The sequence below is a fragment of the Fringilla coelebs genome (genome assembly GCF_963513975.1).
Source record: "Fringilla coelebs genome assembly, chromosome: 20".
NCBI lineage: Eukaryota > Metazoa > Chordata > Aves > Passeriformes > Fringillidae > Fringilla > Fringilla coelebs.
The window spans coordinates 1,206,689-1,223,825 of NC_140046.1; the positions used below are offsets into that span (position 1 = coordinate 1,206,689).

Here is a 17,137-nt window from a genome sequence, read left to right on the forward strand (position 1 = left end):
GGATTGCTGCAGCTCAACAGCTTACTGGGGTCTGGGTGGTTTTCTTTAAACCTCTTGTGGACAAATGCAAACACATGAAATGCTTCTTTCTTTTGCCTCTCTAAGGAAAAAATTGTTGCAAGAGGAAAAAGAAGTGTTTTATCTGTATCAATGGCTAATAGAATTAAACTTGTATGCTGAGACTAAAACGTGTTTCTCTCTGATCCATCACGACTGAACAGAACTTTCCCAATTTACAATACTCAGGTGTAACGTTTGAAAAAAAGGTTGAATCCCAAATTTCTCTTCACCCTGAACACTCTGTGGAGGTGTTGGGGTGTTCCAGATAAAGAGAAAGCCAGCCCCTTTATAGCCTGTACCCCATTTCTGGCAGCATGGCTGGCTGTGCTGCAATACTTACGTCCCTGTGGCCACCTCCCCGCGCTCTCCTTGCCCGGAGGATGCCTTTCCGTGCCCTCCATCTGACTGCTCTGACTTTCCACAGCACGCATCCTTCCAAGGCAAAATTCAGCTCTCAAGCTGTCGGCCGGTCTAAGCCATTCACCTCACGCTGAATGCTTACGGAAACTTCAGAAGGAAAAAAATAAACCCCCTATTGAACTCCGTGCAATCGGAGACCTGAATGGGCTCGATATAAACCCCACTCGAACCAGCGGCAGCAATAGGCTTCCCTGGATGTTGGATTCCATCCAGCTTAAAAGTTTCCATGAAATAAACTAGGCTAAGCGCATCAGCTGCATAGGAACTAACTCGGTGTAACAGGAGCATCTGTTCTTCACGTCCACCATTTTCTCAGAGCCTGAACTCGGCGGCGCTGCGGCGCGAGGTGCCAGCGGATCCCCGGCCGGGCACGGACATGGATTAGCAGGGAGCATGCACGTCGTACAAACTACTGCACCAGGTAGCTTTTGTTTGTCAGAAAAACAGCTTAATGTATTTGCAAGGATGGCATTACAGAGCGAAGTCAACGTCCGCACTGAGACAGCAGAGGAGCACACCTCGGACCCATTAATACACGGTACAAAGCAAATGTTTACCCAAGTACAAATGAAACAGGTCGACAATTAGCTAATGCAGCTTTGTGGACATAAACCAGGTACAGTCGAGCAGAACCAACATAAAATAAAAAGGAAACAGCCCTTTTCCTACGCCACGCTAAGAGCACCGTGGTTAGTGGTTTGGGAAGCCTCTGTCATGGTGAAAAATTTCCTTGCCGGTGTTTAATGTGTTTATTCTACTGCTACACTGCTGGGATAAAAATAACAGCTGGCTGTACAAGGGACCCACTGTCAATACTGCAGTAATTGACAACATACAGTTAAGTCTCACACCTGTTTATTGTAAGTAATTCATAGATAACCACTTCTAGTACACATTTTCATATTGGCTTTTAATGCTTTTGTTCTCTTTTTTTTTTTAAGCTCAGGGATACCCAAATTTCACCTAAGGGTCATCACTGTGGTTACCCAGACCCTGTACCTACTTTGGGAGACTGGTGCGAGGTGGTGTCGTGGCCAGGGATGGCAGAGATGGCTGGGGAACTACAGGTCCCAACATGCAGGACGGTGTGGAGGTGGCAGCGGGGCCGGGGCAGCGGGGCTGGGGACATGCTGGCGGGCTGGCCGTGCACGCCGGGCTCTACACAGGGCCAAAACAAAGACCTCTACACACCTGGAGTAAGAACAGTGGTAACAAAGTCATAGCTACATATTCTTCTCTACATTTTTGTTTATTGAGACAAACTAATTAAAAGGCACAAACATAGGGCATATGTTTACATGGACATTATAACAAACATATACATTAAAAGTGTAGGAATGTGTTTCCTTTCTGCTAAACAGAAAGTTCCTAAGCTTTTATATATACAAAAGTTGTACAATTTGATGTCCTAAAGTACAAAAGATCATTTATAAAATTATTTTACACTAAGCTCTATTATTTTTTTTGTTTGTTTTTGTTTTACTATGTAGTCCAAGCCCCTAGAACAGTTTCACGTAAGGATACAGATACCTGTCACCTGAGCCAGCAGCCTGGCAATCACTGCTCGCACGGACACGGCCGGGGAGGAACGGAAGCAGTCCAGTGTGACTGGGCAGTCCTGCTAGCACTCTGTGAAAATGCACACGCTAATCTCCAGAGCTCTCAACTTCATTAAGATAAAAACATCTCAACTGTAATTTCTTTTTTTTTTTCCTCTTTTTTTTATTTTTTTTATTTAATGTAGAGGTTGGGTTTAGGGTGGTTTGTTGGTTTTTTTTAAACAAAGTTTTAAAAATGTGAATATGTGACATGATAGTCTAAAAAGTATATCTGTTTTCCTAGACTTTGCTTTCTACTTTATGTACAGATAAACAGGTTAAGAAAAAAAAGCACATGTAGCTTAAACATGTGTGACCATTTATGAGCAGTTCTGGGCTGGACAGCTCAGCACCCCAGAACTCCCACAAATTGATAGAAATGTGTTAACACAATAGAAGGATAACGTAAAAATGATGATGTCTGCAAATATTTACAAAGTTGAACAGATTTGCACAACACTTGATTAAGAAATAGGGGAGAAATTAAAAGACGCTCTCTGCTTGTCCTGGAGGGGCATCCTACCTAGTTAGTGGTTAGAATAAAAACTGTATACAATTTAATATAAGACAAAACTTCTAGTGAACAACTAACACGTCTGTCCCCTGCTGAAACAACAGCAGGCTCTGACTGGGAGGCAGAGGGCATAAAAATCACACCCAGGGCCTCCAGAATCTTCCAGCTTAAAGCAATTTTCCTTAAGTTTCCAAGCACTCCTTTTGCTCCTAGATAAGAGTCCCATGGGGGTCTGACTGTTCAGAGACCATGTTTACATACATTTCAACTCCTCTTCTGTCAGCCATGGCTGTTTCTCACCAAACAATAACAGGTTTTTTTAAAAAAATGTTGACTACAATGCTCTATTCCCTTAGGGTAATATGTTGGGTAATATTTACATCTCCAAATATCAGGTCACAATCCCTATTATATGTTGAAGTTAGAATGATAAGTTATCATATGCTTTGCATATCAGAGCTGGTATCACCTTTCCCATAGGGAATGCTGCCTGAAATTACCATATTCCCAAAGGTAAAATGCATATTTTCTCCAAAAATGCATTTTTTTTAAAAATGACAACATTGTAATGCATTTACTCATTAAAAAAAAAAAAAAACAAAACATCAACACAGACAAAGGTTCTACACTAGCTCAGAAACAGTGGACTTGCCTGGCAGGTTAAAATGAGCCATCCACCCTGTCACAGATACAGAGGGGTCTTCGCTAGTGTTTAGATTAAAATAATTTTCTAAGTTATAATTTGAGGGGATAAAACATAAAACTGGTTTTTTTAATTACCTTTTTTTTTGGTCTTTTTTTCCTTTTTTTTCTTTAACTCTGGCAAATAAGTATCTGCTCTAATTCAGCATCAGTCAGCTACAATGTAAAACTTACTTTAAATGAAGTGCTCCAGTGAAACTCAAGCCTGAACCATGCGAGCCAAATCAAGGGGAAGATGCTATTGTGGTCTCTGATGGTGTTGCCCCAGTGTCTTAGTCTGAATTTATTATTAACTAAAACAAAACAAAACAAAAAACCCAACAGAAAAAAAACAAAACAAAACAAAACAAAACAAAAAAAAAAAACCCAACCAAACAAAACCCAAAAAAGAACTGCTGGTAAGGATTCCATTTTAATCCTTTTTAATACTGTTTAGAACTTGTTTACCAGGGAGGAGAGGTGGGCAAGGCCTGGGGCAGGAAAGGCATGCTCTCCACTGGTCTCATGGCTATGTTGAGGGGACCAGCCAGCGTCATGGGGGTGGGCAGGTTCATGGGGGACGTGATGGTGACGGGGTGCGCTATGTTCACTGGAGCGGTCACCGGGGTGGGCAGGTTCACCGGGGTGGTGAGCGTTAATGGAGAGGTCATGGACAGAGGACTGGTTATGGTTACAGGATGCCCTAAGTTCATCGGACTGGATATATTAACTGCACTTGATACATTTACTGGACTTCTCATGCTCATTGCAGCTGCCACTGTGACTGGGTTTGTGATAGTCCCAGAAGCCACAGAGGACGTTATATTGAATGGAGTAGTAAGAGTCACAGGCGTAGTAGCAGCAGTGGAGGTTTGGCACAAGTTAGCAGCTTCTAAAAATGAGACATAAAAAAGACAAAAAGTTTTTAACACATAAAAAAACCATGGACAAGATTTAAACAAAACAAAACAAAACAAAAAACCCAAAAACCGAACAAGAACATGTACAAATTCTGGAATCATTTTCTTTAGGCATTATTAGTAAGTTAAAACTGTTAATATTCTATAGCCTACAGGAAATACAAACTCTCATGCAGGTCATTTCAATTGAGTATTTTTTTTTTCCCTGAGAAGTCAAGTGAGGTTGTCTTAGCAAGAAGGTTTTTCCATGTTCATAAAAACAGTACTGTACAATCAAAAAAATCCTCCCAAGAGGAACAGTAGAAATAGAGGAGAGAGTGTACATACCGAATGGTACGTACTCTATAGCCTTCTCAAAGGTGAACTGACATTCTGTGAAGGTTTTAAAAAGTCATTATTAGGGACTGATAAGCAAAGCTCGTTTCAATATTTACCTGCTTATTTCAGTCTTACTTATTGCTACTAAACTGCTCCACTGCTCACAGTACCTCTATCTACCTCAAGGCTACCCCAGCAGCACATCCCTCAACCCCCATCAGCTCCTCAGCTTTCACATAAGCTCCAGCTCCACACCATGTTGGTTTGGGGGGTTTGGGGGGATTTGCAGCAAGCAGGACTCAAGTGCAGAGCAAGGGAGACCCAGGAGGCCGGGGCCGGGGACGCGGGGGGGACGGGAATCACTGCACATCCATCAGCACCACCTGCCGGCTACCCACACCGGGAGGGAGGCTCCGGGAGCAGGGAACGGGAAGGGCTGGCTGCTAGAGAAACGGGCAAACACACTCTGCATCAGAGTTACTAAGCCGTGTCTGCTTCCACATGTGTAGGGCAGGACCCCAAGCTCAGTTACACCCACGTGTCAGAGGTAAGCCAGGAGCAAAGAGTCCACTTTGCCTCTGGGGCAATACAAATATAACTTTGAAAGCAACATTAGCCCCATTCAAGGGTTACTGTTGGTTCTTCAAAGTCCATAGCTAGGAGGGGTGGAGAGGAAGGGAAAGAGTAAAAAAAAAAAAAAAATTGTGAAAATAAATTGTACTAGACCAAAAAAAAAAAAAAAATCCCATCTTGTTGTAAAGCCACCACAAGTGGAACTAGCACAGGAGAACCAGCATGGAAAGAGCAGCTCAAGCATGGCACTGACTGGTCTAACTTCACCTTCAAGCACAGTCACACCCAAAGACACATCCCACCCCTGCCCCTTCCCCAGTTAAATTAAGCTAAAAGCACCAGTGTGAGACACCACTGTCACCCACCCACCTCCCTCATCCCCCTCCTGCCCCAAACCACTGTTCTGTTAAAGCATATTCAACATTCTCAATGAGAAAGGAAAAGGAAACAAGTCATAGGAAAGAACAAGCAGAAAATAATTCTCAGTGATTTTCTAAATCCAACAAAATTTGCTTTATCTATTTAGTGGCCTGATGATATGTAATGTTTCTGTTATCACTGCATTTTAACATGAATAAGCTGTTTCTGCACTGTCTGATCACAGAATTCAATTACTGGCATAACAAGGGGAAAGGAAGCAAGCAGCCTAAAACACAAACAAGAACCTAGAAAACAAAAACAGATTGAAGAACTGAAAGGAAGATTGAGAGAAAAGGAAAAAATAAGGTGAGTCTAAAACATTCCTAAAAACAGCCAGCAAAAAACAGTAAGTAGCGGTCATTAAGAACTTCTAAAACACGTAATCCATGAAGTCACATGATGGGCATTAATAATCAAAGTGTTGTGAAACAAATAAGCAGCAGAATGGGAGAATTTAAACTACTGTATCCTAAAACCACTAAACTGAAGCAATCTGTTCCATACTAACTGCCACAATGACCAACAACAGCAATCCCACTTCAATTACAGCAGCACAGGTAGAGGTAAGCTGTGAGCCAGCACTGATGAGAAACAGAATCACTGATTACCTCATTTTGTAATGAAACAAAGCAACACAGAGAGAGAAAGTTCTCTGAGGTCTAGAAAACTTCATGCAAAGTCATGATGATAGAGCAGATGGAAGAAACTGGGGGAGACAAGATGAACAGACACAGAAAGCACACACAAGGTGCTGATGGAGGGCAGAGGGTGTGTGTGTGTGTGTGTGTGTGCAGACAGGTGAACAGGGTAAATAAGCACAAGCACAGCTAAAAGCCACAAGCAAGTCAAAGCCCCCACTCCTGCTTGGAGCAGACACAAGCTCCCTCTGCTACTGCCGGCTGTAGGGACACAGGCAAGCACAGAGACCAAGGGAGCAAGTCATGAGCAGGTCATTCAACACCCCCTTCTCTGGGCCTGTTTCCTCCTGTTCTCTCTTAGCTATGCCTTCTAAGAATGAAACTGCCATGTAAGACATCCTTCCTGACACCTCAAACTCCCTGTATGACTGTGAACTCCCATCTCACAAACCCAGCCACGTCAATATTGGTTTGTTTTACCTTTCTTCCTGGCTTTGACGGCCTCTTCCCACAATCTCAGGGTCTCTACCTGCTTTCCAGGCCAACTTGTTACGTGCTGCTGCTGCTGCTGCTGCTGTTGCTGCTGTTGCTGCTGCTGCTGCTGCTGCTGTTGTTGTTGCTGCTGCTGCTGCTGTTGTTGTTGTTGTTGCTGCTGCTGCTGCTGCTGTTGCTGTTTCTGGTTGCTGGTCTCTTCACTCATGCATGCTATGCCAATTAAGTAAGAACACAAATTCACCTTGAAAAGTTACTCTGTTTTCTGCTGAGATCACAAAGGCAACTTCTACAAAGAGCATGTGGAATCTCACAGGATTCCAAGAACAAAATCACGGAGATGTTTAAAACAGTATCATTAATTCTGTGCTTCATAAAACTATTTTTCCAAGAACTAAAAACCAAAACATAAGTCAAGAATATCTACTTTAAGTGCCAAAACCAGACTTCTCTTGTCATTATTTACTTTGTATTTAGGAAGAATGAAATTAAAGACTCAAATTAGTCTCTAGAACTCAAACTGAATCCACTTTTTCTAACCATTAGCTCCAGCTTAAGAATGAACAATAAAAATAAGCCTTTTTACTTTTCATTGCAAGTATAACTTAAAATTTGCAGCTTACATCAGAGAACAGCCTGTCACCACTCTCTGGCCACAGTACAGCTCATCATTTCCACCTCTAACAACTGCTCAAAATGCCTCACGTGAACTGGCTTAGCACCACCAAACTGGCTTGGGAAGCCAGAGCTGTAACCCTATACCTTGAAAAATACTTCACATCCAAATTTCCTACTAAGCTCAACAATCAGGCATTTCAGACATTCCCAGTACCTTCAAATTATCCAGGAGTAACAGGAACTGCAAAGATGTTGTACATTAATACAGTTTAAAGGCTTTAAGGACGAAGTTTCCGAAGACATTCCTTACTTCTGCCTCTTTATTCCTCTGAAAACGCGTTTTATATTACTAACCATGAGGGGTTAACTTAAGTTACAGGTATTTTAATAGGGGAAAATTGAAAGTCAAGTCTTCATTTGCTTGCTAGGCATTCCCAGGTCCAGAGTTTAAGTCTAGAAGGAGCTATTACAAACATCTCATCTGACCTCCTGCACAACACCAGTCAGATGCCATTAATGCCCAAAACCTATCAGGGCTGGATTTAAATCCTTTTCTTGACAGCTACTGCCTGAGGGAGGAAACACTGAGCCCCAGGGTCAAAGCTCAGAGAAAGCAGAGAAATCTTTCTCCTGATTTCGATGAGCTTTGGATGAGGCTTCAGACCTGCAACCTGGCAAATCTTAGCAGTTCTTAAATAGTCTAAAATCTCCAGACTATCTGCTGGACTTTTAGACCTGCACATTTCAGGAAGTAGCACTGAACTTAAAAGGTCAGAAAACCTGGGAATTCTTTTCTTTAAGAGATGGGTCACTGTCATGAACTGCAGGGCATTCCCAAGGGATGACAGCACAGTCTTGCAGCAAACCAACTCCACACATGCCAATTCTTGAGCTGAAGCACATTCTGTTACTGAAGATCTACTTTTAAGAGGTGTGACCACCCAGACTGACAGACAAGTAGCTGAGTTTAACGTCATCAAAGGCAATTCCCTTCACAAACACATTGTTATTAGAAATGTTTGTAAAACGTTCACCTACTTTTATTGATGCCTTGTTTACAGGTATTACAGTTGATACTTTGGCTCTGCCCGTGTGTCTTTAAGTGGCTGGTGATATATGCTGCACTCAGAAGTTTACCACAGATATTACACGATACCTTTCCTTCATGGCGCACCATGTGTGTCCGCAGTCTGTCTTTGGTGGCAAAGGCAGCAGTGCACGTCTAGATGGAGGACAAAGTTACACTTGAGGGGCAGACAGAGCAGCACAGCATCACCCACAGGCCCTCTGGGAGCCCACATTACCTGGCAGGTCCTAACAGTATCCTAAGTGCATTGACAACTTTAAGTTTTACCTGTATTTATAGAGAAACAAAAATCAAACTACTCAGCAGAGACTGAGAATGGAATTTGCTTCTGAGAGAATCAGGATAAAAATCATATTCTACACTGCCTGAACTTTCTGAAAACAATGGGTTGCCTTACCCACCAGTGCAAGAGGGAGCTTATAAAAAACACCTACAATAGGCAAAGTTGGTTTCTAATGTAATTTTACTGTACAAATATGAACTTGGTACCTTACACTGCTCAATTACTTCTGTTCCCATCCAGAACAAGGAAACAAAACCTTTTCCTAACACTATTCTTTTTACCCAAGGCTTCTATTTAATAAGATGAGTCACTAAAACAGGTTGGAATAAGCATGGATATTCCAAGCAAAACAGTTAATTGTTCAAGGGCAATCAAATTATTTCTCCTAGACTCAATCATCAACTCAGGACAACTTGCTTTCCCCTTCCAGCAAAGTAACAGATCCAGAATCAACCATTCCCACCCATTTTAAATAGATGTGCTGAGAAAGACATTTCATTTGAACATGCTGAGAAACACACTGCACACATTACCCCAGAAATGAGCACTAAGCTGAGGATGCTGCTACAATCCTACTACTAAGTTAAGCATATGGTAAAACAGAGCAACTATGCTGTTCTCCAAGAAAGCAAAAAGCCTCTAATCTTCCTAAAAAAGCAACCACGGTATCTTTTTAAAGTTCCACCAGAACTCCACCACCGGTGTAGTGGCAAATGCGGCTTTACTCCTAAACTTGCTTTTCAAAAGTCCAGGAGTAAAAACAGCTGTGGAAAGATTCACCTGAGTACCACTGACACAATAAGGTATTGCTCTTAATGAACCATTTTAGCCCTTACTTGGCATTTGAAGGGTCTCTCTGTTGAGTGAACATGTTTAACGTGACAGCTTAAATGATCAGGCCTGCAAGAAAGAGAGGAACAGGAGAAAAGTGCACACTGTTACAAACACAGAGCCAGGACACCTTGGTGACACCGAGCTGGTCACTCCCTGCAGCCCCCATCCCTCTGACAGCCAGGATAAATCCCTTCCCCTCACCTACCAGGGGCTTCACCTGCAACACCTCACAGCTTAAAGCTTAACTCTGCGGTTTAAAGCTTAACTCTGTTCTCCTCACACACCTGAAAATGGCACGTTTGGTCACACCTTGTGTAAAGGTGACAGCGCAACAGCTCTAAAGGTTGAAGTTTTTCTCTGTTGCAAGCGCAGGTGCAAACAGCGCCGGCAGCACTGCAAGCTCCCCCTGCGCTGTCAGTGCCCTCCACCTTGCTGTAAGACCAGGTGACAGTTTCCCTGCCCTGCCCCGTTTGGTCACAGACCATGGCAAAGGCTGGTGAAGGGGCTCTGTGCCCACCCCCAGTGACACAGACACACATCATATGGGACTTGGATGAGGTTGAGAAACCATTTCAAACCACTCTCCTAAAAAAGTTACCGCTTCTGGCCACTGTTAACCTTGCTCAGATGGACACTCCCCCACCCTAACTGCAGACGAGGCTCTTTATGCCCTCGCCAATCTCCTCTGAAGTTTGGCTCTCCCAGCTCCTCACTACCACAGCTTAACCCTTCTTGCTCGCAAAAAGCCAACGGCGGAGCACGCCTGGGATTTGCTACGTGGTACCTTGAGAAGCCTTTTCCACAAACACCGCAGGTGTAGGGTTTCGTGATGCCACCTTCGTGAGACCTCACGTGGTAGGTCATGCGATCCTTTCTCTTGAAGCGCTGATTGCAAATGGGACATTCGAAGGGTTTCTCGTCCGAGTGGGACAGCTTGTGCCGGTTGAGGTGGTAGACGTCCCTGAAGGCCTTCCCACACATCTCACAAGCGTGGTTCTTCTTCACGGGCTTGCTGGGCTTCTTCACCGTCTGCGTCACCGCCATGGCCGTGGCGCCGGCGCTGCTGCTGGGGTTGGTGGCAGAGGAAGACGTAGTGACAGTGGACAGGATGCCTGCGATAGTCGAAACCAGTGAACTCCGGCTGTTGTCACCAGCGATGGTCGAGATAAGGGGCACCATTGTGGTGGGAGTTTTCTTTGGCCGTGACACTAACTTTATCCCTGTGTGGCAGGACTCGTGACGCCTCAAATGGTAGCTGTCCCTGAAAGCTTTGCTGCAGTAAGTGCACACAAAGGAGGTTTTAGGTTTTTCCTTTTTAATCCCAACAATAGCATCCTTTAATGTTTCTGGTGCAGGCTGAGGTTTCTGCGTTATTGGTAAGGGCAGAATCGGCTTCTGATCGGGCGGCTCAACAGCAGAGCTCAGGAGAGGCAACAAACTGTTCTGTGCTGCCTGCTGTTGGTGATGGGAGGCTTCGTGTGCCTAAAACCAAACATTCACACTTAAATTCTCTGGATGGGTGCTTGCTCTGGCACGGTGAGAACATTTACAAACGACAGGGAAGCACATTCTGGACCAAAAGCCATGGAAGGAACAACAGGGGAAGGTTACATAATGCTGGTTTTGGACAAGATAAACCGCTCATGCTGTAAGCGCCCTGGCCATGCAGACCCTGTGGTAAGTGTAGGACACAGCACAACAATCAAGGAATTATTAAGTTTCTGGAGGGCAACTTTTTATGGAAGACAACTAGGTGCTTGTCAGATCTTTTAATAACATCATTTCATCTTTACATAACAGATAACTCATTTTGCTAATGATCGTATCAGATGGCACATCAGGACTATCTCTGGAGAGGATGAAGGTACTGACAGGAGTTGCAAAATAAGGCCCCACCTTTAAGCTGAGCTTAATGCACACTGAGAATTGAACCGCAGCCACAGAGAGCCAGGATGCGATAAGGCGTCTTATTTAAACAGTGTGTTCATACCCCTGTGCCAGCACTGAAACCAAAGCAACTGGAATCGGGAGCTGTCTAAAGCCACATCTCTATATTTAGCAGGTTCCTGATGCATTTATCCACTGACCACTGTGCTCTCCGCGTCTAGAACTAACAAGAATAGCGGCACAGCCTTTTTCTCTTCGTCAGCAGCTACTTTGTGCTGGGAAGAGAAGCTGATCGATACACACTGGGAGACATCTAGAGATGCTGGAGAACACGGTTCGGGGGTGTTGGGAATAAACCCTGAAAGCTGTCTGAAAGCAGCCAATACCAACTAACTTTGAACTACAGAATGTGTGGCAGAAGCTACAGGGAAGGGAAGGGGGGGCCTGCAGGCAGCACCGCTCAGCTGAGCTGCAACCTGCCTGCCACGGGCTGTGCTGCACCACGAGTGGTTATTCTAAGGCAGAAACACTGTTATTAAAACTCATCCAGTTAGACTGGGACAAAACCCTGGCAGATACAATTTTAATGTGGTTTAGAAACCACACAGACCAATTCAGCCTAATGGAGCATTAAAATAAATCACTCCAGCACCTTAAGCCAGTTTAAGTGCATCTGTATTCAAGATGTGCCTCGGTCTCATCAGACTAGTTTTGAATCAGGCTCGTTATTAACGCAGTGTGCCAGGCCTGAAGCTGAGTTTGGGGAAACTTGCATTCCCATTACATCAGTACTGCAGCCTTCCAGGACTCCTTTCCTACGGTTTTCCTCACAAAGTAACATGACTCAAAGCTGTGAGAGCTGGATAAAACACTGTGCCAGTGCACGACCCTGACCTGTCTACTTTTACATCTGTTGGGGTGGACAGTACTGGGAAGCACACTCAGGCTAATGCTCTTCCCATGGGAATCCATTTCAACACGTCCTTTGGACAAGCCAGTATTTCTAGAAGCTCACTTTGGGCCTTTTTCCTAGTTGTATCCTGGGTGCTTTTCCTGCCTGGATCGCAGCAGGGACTACAGCCCCCCAGAGCATCTCTCCCTTGCTGTGGGGCAGCTCCTGCACCACTCCAGTCTCACTTTTTGGGAGCGTGATGCTGGTGATCTTTGGATAAAAGCCATGGGTGGATACCAACACTAACCCACGTGGGAAGGAATACAAGCTCCCAAACACTCCAAGCCTATCTGACAGGAAAACAGTTCACAGGAGAAAGCCCGGACTCCAGACACTAACAGGAGACAAAACTTGTGGGAATCATTAGGAGCCAGGCCAGGCTGTCCATCTGTATCTGCTTTTTAGATCCGTCTGTGCCGAGGCTCAGGATGCAACAGGTAGGCTGGATATTAGCACACCTGCCTGACCACAGCAGCCACCTCAAACAACAGCCCGAGGGGCTGCTTTATTTCAGGGAGCAACTGCTGAAGAGCTGCATCCAGAACTCTCCTGGAGGCGACGCTGCTAAATCAGGGCACAGCACAAGCCCCAGCAGCTCCATTAAACTTTTCCCTGACTTCAGTGACAATTGTGGACTTTCAAGCATTTATTTTCCATGTTTTTAAAAAGGTTTTGACACTTCTACATTGCATGAAAATAAGAGGTTGCGTGATACACACCGACGACACAATACTGAGCAAGTTGCGCACTTCAACACAATTTTAACTTTAAAAAATTCTGAAATGTTTTACAACTTCAAATTGGCATTAAACAATGTTGTTAAGCTGCACCAGAAGACACTGCAGAGCACCTTATGATAGCTCCAGAGATACAATTTCAAAGGCAGAGCTAGCAGATCGGATAATGGAGAGCCCAAATCCTTTGGACAAGGTTCAAACTTAGGCAGTTTATGGATATTTTTAAGCCTCAAAGAATCGTCAGCACTTCAAGGTAATGATGCACTTATTCCTACAGATCTGATGGAGACAGTGGACATAAAACAATGTATATTCATCAAGCGACAGGCTATGGAGCTGCTGCTTATATAAGTCTGCTTATCTTGTTCCGAGGGAGCCAGCATTATTCACAGCACCGTGCTCCTCCTCACAGCCCCTCTGCCACCAGCCGTGTTCCTCAGTTTCCAAGGGCTGTTAAAGCCTTTTAAAAAAGGATCAGGCAGCATTTTTTTTAACTCTCCGTTGGAGAAGGGAAGCCAGCACCTGCTGCACGCCTCTGGCAGGCGCAGTTATGCAGGCTCCGACCACGGTTTTACTTCACCCAGCGTTAACGTCAAGTCAACATTCTGGAGATATTTTGATGGCCTGGGACAGGGTCTCCTGCAAAATCCCCTTGTTCTGTCACTAATTCCTTCTTTCCTGGGGGGGCAGTAAACAAAAAAACCCTGCAATTCATGACCCGGAGTGTAGGATGTGGCATTGTGAACTTCCAATGCCAGAGGCTAAAATATTTTTGTGCTTCAGCCTTAATGTGAGAGCAACAAATTAGCATGAGTCATATCTTGAACACTCCATCTGATGGATGAGTCCTCCTCACATTAACAGATACAACTTTCGCTTCCCGAGCACATCCTAAGAGTGGTTTTCCAACTATGCATTTTTGGGACTAAGAAGATGCAAACAAGAACTGCTTATTCAGTAGCACAATTGTTTCTTTAGAAAGGGATACAATTCATCAAAATGCCACCTAAAAACAATCAAAACTACTTTATTTGGAAGGAATGGTTTACAGTCACACAAGCCCACTGCCACAGGACTAAAATTAAGACATCGAAACTTCCTCTAAAAACATTTGGCTAAAAATTACAACTTTATATTCCACGTATTAAACTGTCCCTTAGGAATCCTGTCCCGGCTGGAACGCACACTTGGTTTAACACTCCCCCCAGGAAGAACGAGTGTGAATATTCCGTCACTTCCATTTGTTATTTAACTGACACTGGGGACAGGCCTTTAAATCCACGCTTTTTAACTAGTTTTAACTAATCAGCTGGATCAGGGCTGATGTGCTGCTGTGAGAATGGGATGAAGAAAAATGAAAGTCACATCAGGACTACCTCAGTGCTGCTTTCTGCTGGGTGCATTGGCACGCTCGCACCCCAAATCATTGATTCTAACAAAACCACTCAAGAAACAATATCCAGCATTTATCAGGAGCTCTGAAAGCTTTATTATTTAGAGCGAGAAAAAAAAAAATCAGAGGAAAATTTCCACGTCACAGTTTTATGAAGATGCTTCCGAGTCGCACGTTCGGAAAGCGAACTGCTGACTCCTTAATTAAAAGCAGCAAAGCTGGCTCCTAAATCAGCGTGTGACATCACTACTTCAAAACTCAGCACCTTCAGAAAAGCACGGACGAGCAGCAAGAAGCTGGACACGTACTTGAAGCATTACTTGGCATTTCTCAGCCTGCTGCAATACAGTCCTGCCAGCCTAGGAAAAATTTCCCCTGGAAAACGCTCAGCCGGGAGGCAGCAAGGCACTAAAGCAGCCCCGGCTCGGAGGGAGATGGCCCTAAACTAAGGAGATTAACTTCTTAGCATGAAGTTTCCTACGTGCGAATCACAACTGCCCACTAGAGTGAGAAATAATTCACCAGACCTCAGCCAAACTCGATGGCATCACCCGCATCCCTCAGGAAAAGGCGGAAAACCCAGCGCCCAGCTCCCGGTACCGGCTCCCCGAACATTCCCGGCGTGTTTTCCGAGGCAGAGAACCCGAGCGAGTGACTCATCCCTTGGTACTTGCAAGGGACGAATTTTTCCTCCCTAAAGGAATGGTGCTCGCTCTTGGCGGATTTATTCATTCAACTCAGGTTTTCAAACTCGTGTCACGGGTTGGGTCTGGGTTTAATTCCGAGGAGGACAGTGAGGAAGCGAGCGGCCGCCACCGGGAACGTGCAAAGAGGATTATTTTACCTTGAGAAAGGTGATGTGCTGGGCGCTTTTTTTTTTTTTTTTTTTTTTTTCCCTCCGCTGCTGCTGCAATCACACATTTTATGTTTTCCAGCACAAAAAAAAAAAAAAAAATCCAGGAGAAAACAATCTGGTGAGAAAGGGTTCGCGAGGCTCACAAAAGCCAGGCAAAGATTTTTTTTTAGGTTTTTTTTCTGGTACATTGGATTTTCTTCGGAATTACATAAACAGCGATGTTTTTAAGTCAGTCTTTCACCGACAGAAAGGGGGAAAATTGTGACTCAGTTGGCAAAGGGAGGGGTTGCACGCTCCACCGTCCCTATTCCTCCCCATTCCCGTTAGGATTTCGCCAGTTTTTACAGAAATCTGGCCCGCTCGCGTCCTATTTTAAAAGAAAACAAGCTCCCTCGTCAGCCGGCCCTGAGTCAGGCTGTTTAAAGAGGGATTAATTTATTCTCCCAGACACGGCGTTTGTTCCATCGGGGTTTTGTTGGAGCCCGGTGGAAGCTCGGGGTTGTTTTTTTGTTGGTTTTTTTTTTTTTTGTTCGTGGTTTTTTTTCTGTTGTTGTTTGTCTCTTTGTACGAGGGGAGAGAGAAAAACAAGTAAACACCAAAAAAAAAAAAAAAAGCGCGATCTCATGTTTTGCGGGGAAAAAAATAAAAATAAAAAATAAATATAAATATCGGTGGTTTGTAATGAAAGCGGGAAGGGAGCGCGCTGCGGGGCGGCGGCGGAGGGAGAAAGTGCAGGAGGGAAGGAGGGAGAAGCGGAGCCGCGGGGCCGGTGAGGCGCTGCCCGGCGGGCCGGGTCGGGCCGGGCCGGGCCGGGCCGGGGGCGGGCGGGGGCCGGGCGGCCGCGCTGAGTGACAGCCCGGCCCGGCGGGGACCGGCGGGGCCGCGGCCGTGAGGGAGGGAGGGAGAGAGGGGGGGCGCGGGCAGCGCCGCCGCCGCGGGGCCTCACCTGAAAGAGGAACGCGGTCCAGTTGGCCTCCATGGCGGGGGCGGCGCGGCCCCGGGCGGCGGCGGCGGCGGCTGCGGCGGGCGGTCCCCCCGTCGCTCCCTCCCCCGGGCCGCAGCTACATGGAGCCGACAACAAAGCGGCGGCGGCGGCGGCGGCTCAACATGGCAGCGCCGAGCGGCCGCTTCCGCTAACCTCGGGCTGCACCACTGCGGCCCAGAGGGGGGAGGCGGCGGCGCGGTGCCCCGGCGGGGCGGCGATGGCCCGGGCGGCCGCGGCGCCGCCCCCGCCGCTCCCCTCGCCGCGGGGCGGGCGGCGGGCCCGGGGCGGCGCGGCGAGGCGGCGGCGCGGGCGGCGGGGCCGGGGCGGCGCGGCGGGCCGGCCGCCCCCCCCGCGGGGCTGGCAATGGGCCGGTCCCGGGCTGGGGAAGCCGAGCTGTGGCGAGAGAAGATGGAGGAGCGGCCGAGGTGTCCGGGGCCGCCGCCGCCGCCCGCCCCGGCTCGGCCCCGGGGCCGCCGAGCCGCCCGCCCGCCCCTTCTCCCCTCCCCGCCCGCCCGCCGCCCCCGCCCGCCGCGCCGGCAGGGAGGGAGGGAGCCGCGGGGGCGGCGGGGGGCGGCTTCGCCCGCGGGTGCGGGCGGGCGGCAGCGCCGGGGGCGGAGGGGGGGGGTGTGAACTCGGGGCCGCCCCGGGGGTCGCCCGGCGCCGCCGCCACCTTGGCGCAGCCGGGCTCGTCCCCAGCCCACCGGGGCTCGCCCTCAGCCCTCCGGGCTGCTGCCGCCTCTCCGGGCCGGCCCTGCCTCGCACCCCGCCTGGACGGGCTCCAGGAGGGCCGGGCCGGGCCCTGTCCCGCGGCCCGGGGCCCCGGCAGCCTCCCCCGGGCCGGGCCGGGCCGGGCCGTGCGGGGGCTCGGGCG

At 47.1% G+C, this 17,137-nt stretch overlaps 1 protein-coding gene across 1 annotated transcript; it reads right to left on the minus strand.

The window, feature by feature from the left end:
- Nucleotides 1–1,009: 1,009 nt before the first annotated feature.
- VEZF1 (vascular endothelial zinc finger 1) lies at nucleotides 1,010–16,532 on the minus strand. The gene is made up of 7 exons (XM_084219013.1): nucleotides 16,228–16,532; nucleotides 10,241–10,938; nucleotides 9,459–9,522; nucleotides 8,291–8,474; nucleotides 6,623–6,847; nucleotides 4,521–4,565; nucleotides 1,010–4,165 (listed from the first exon to the last, which is right to left on the minus strand). Exons 1-7 carry the CDS (start codon nucleotides 16,258–16,260, stop codon nucleotides 3,738–3,740), a joined length of 1,677 nt encoding a protein of 558 aa, XP_084075139.1. The 5' UTR covers nucleotides 16,261–16,532; the 3' UTR covers nucleotides 1,010–3,737.
- Nucleotides 16,533–17,137: the final 605 nt, after the last annotated feature.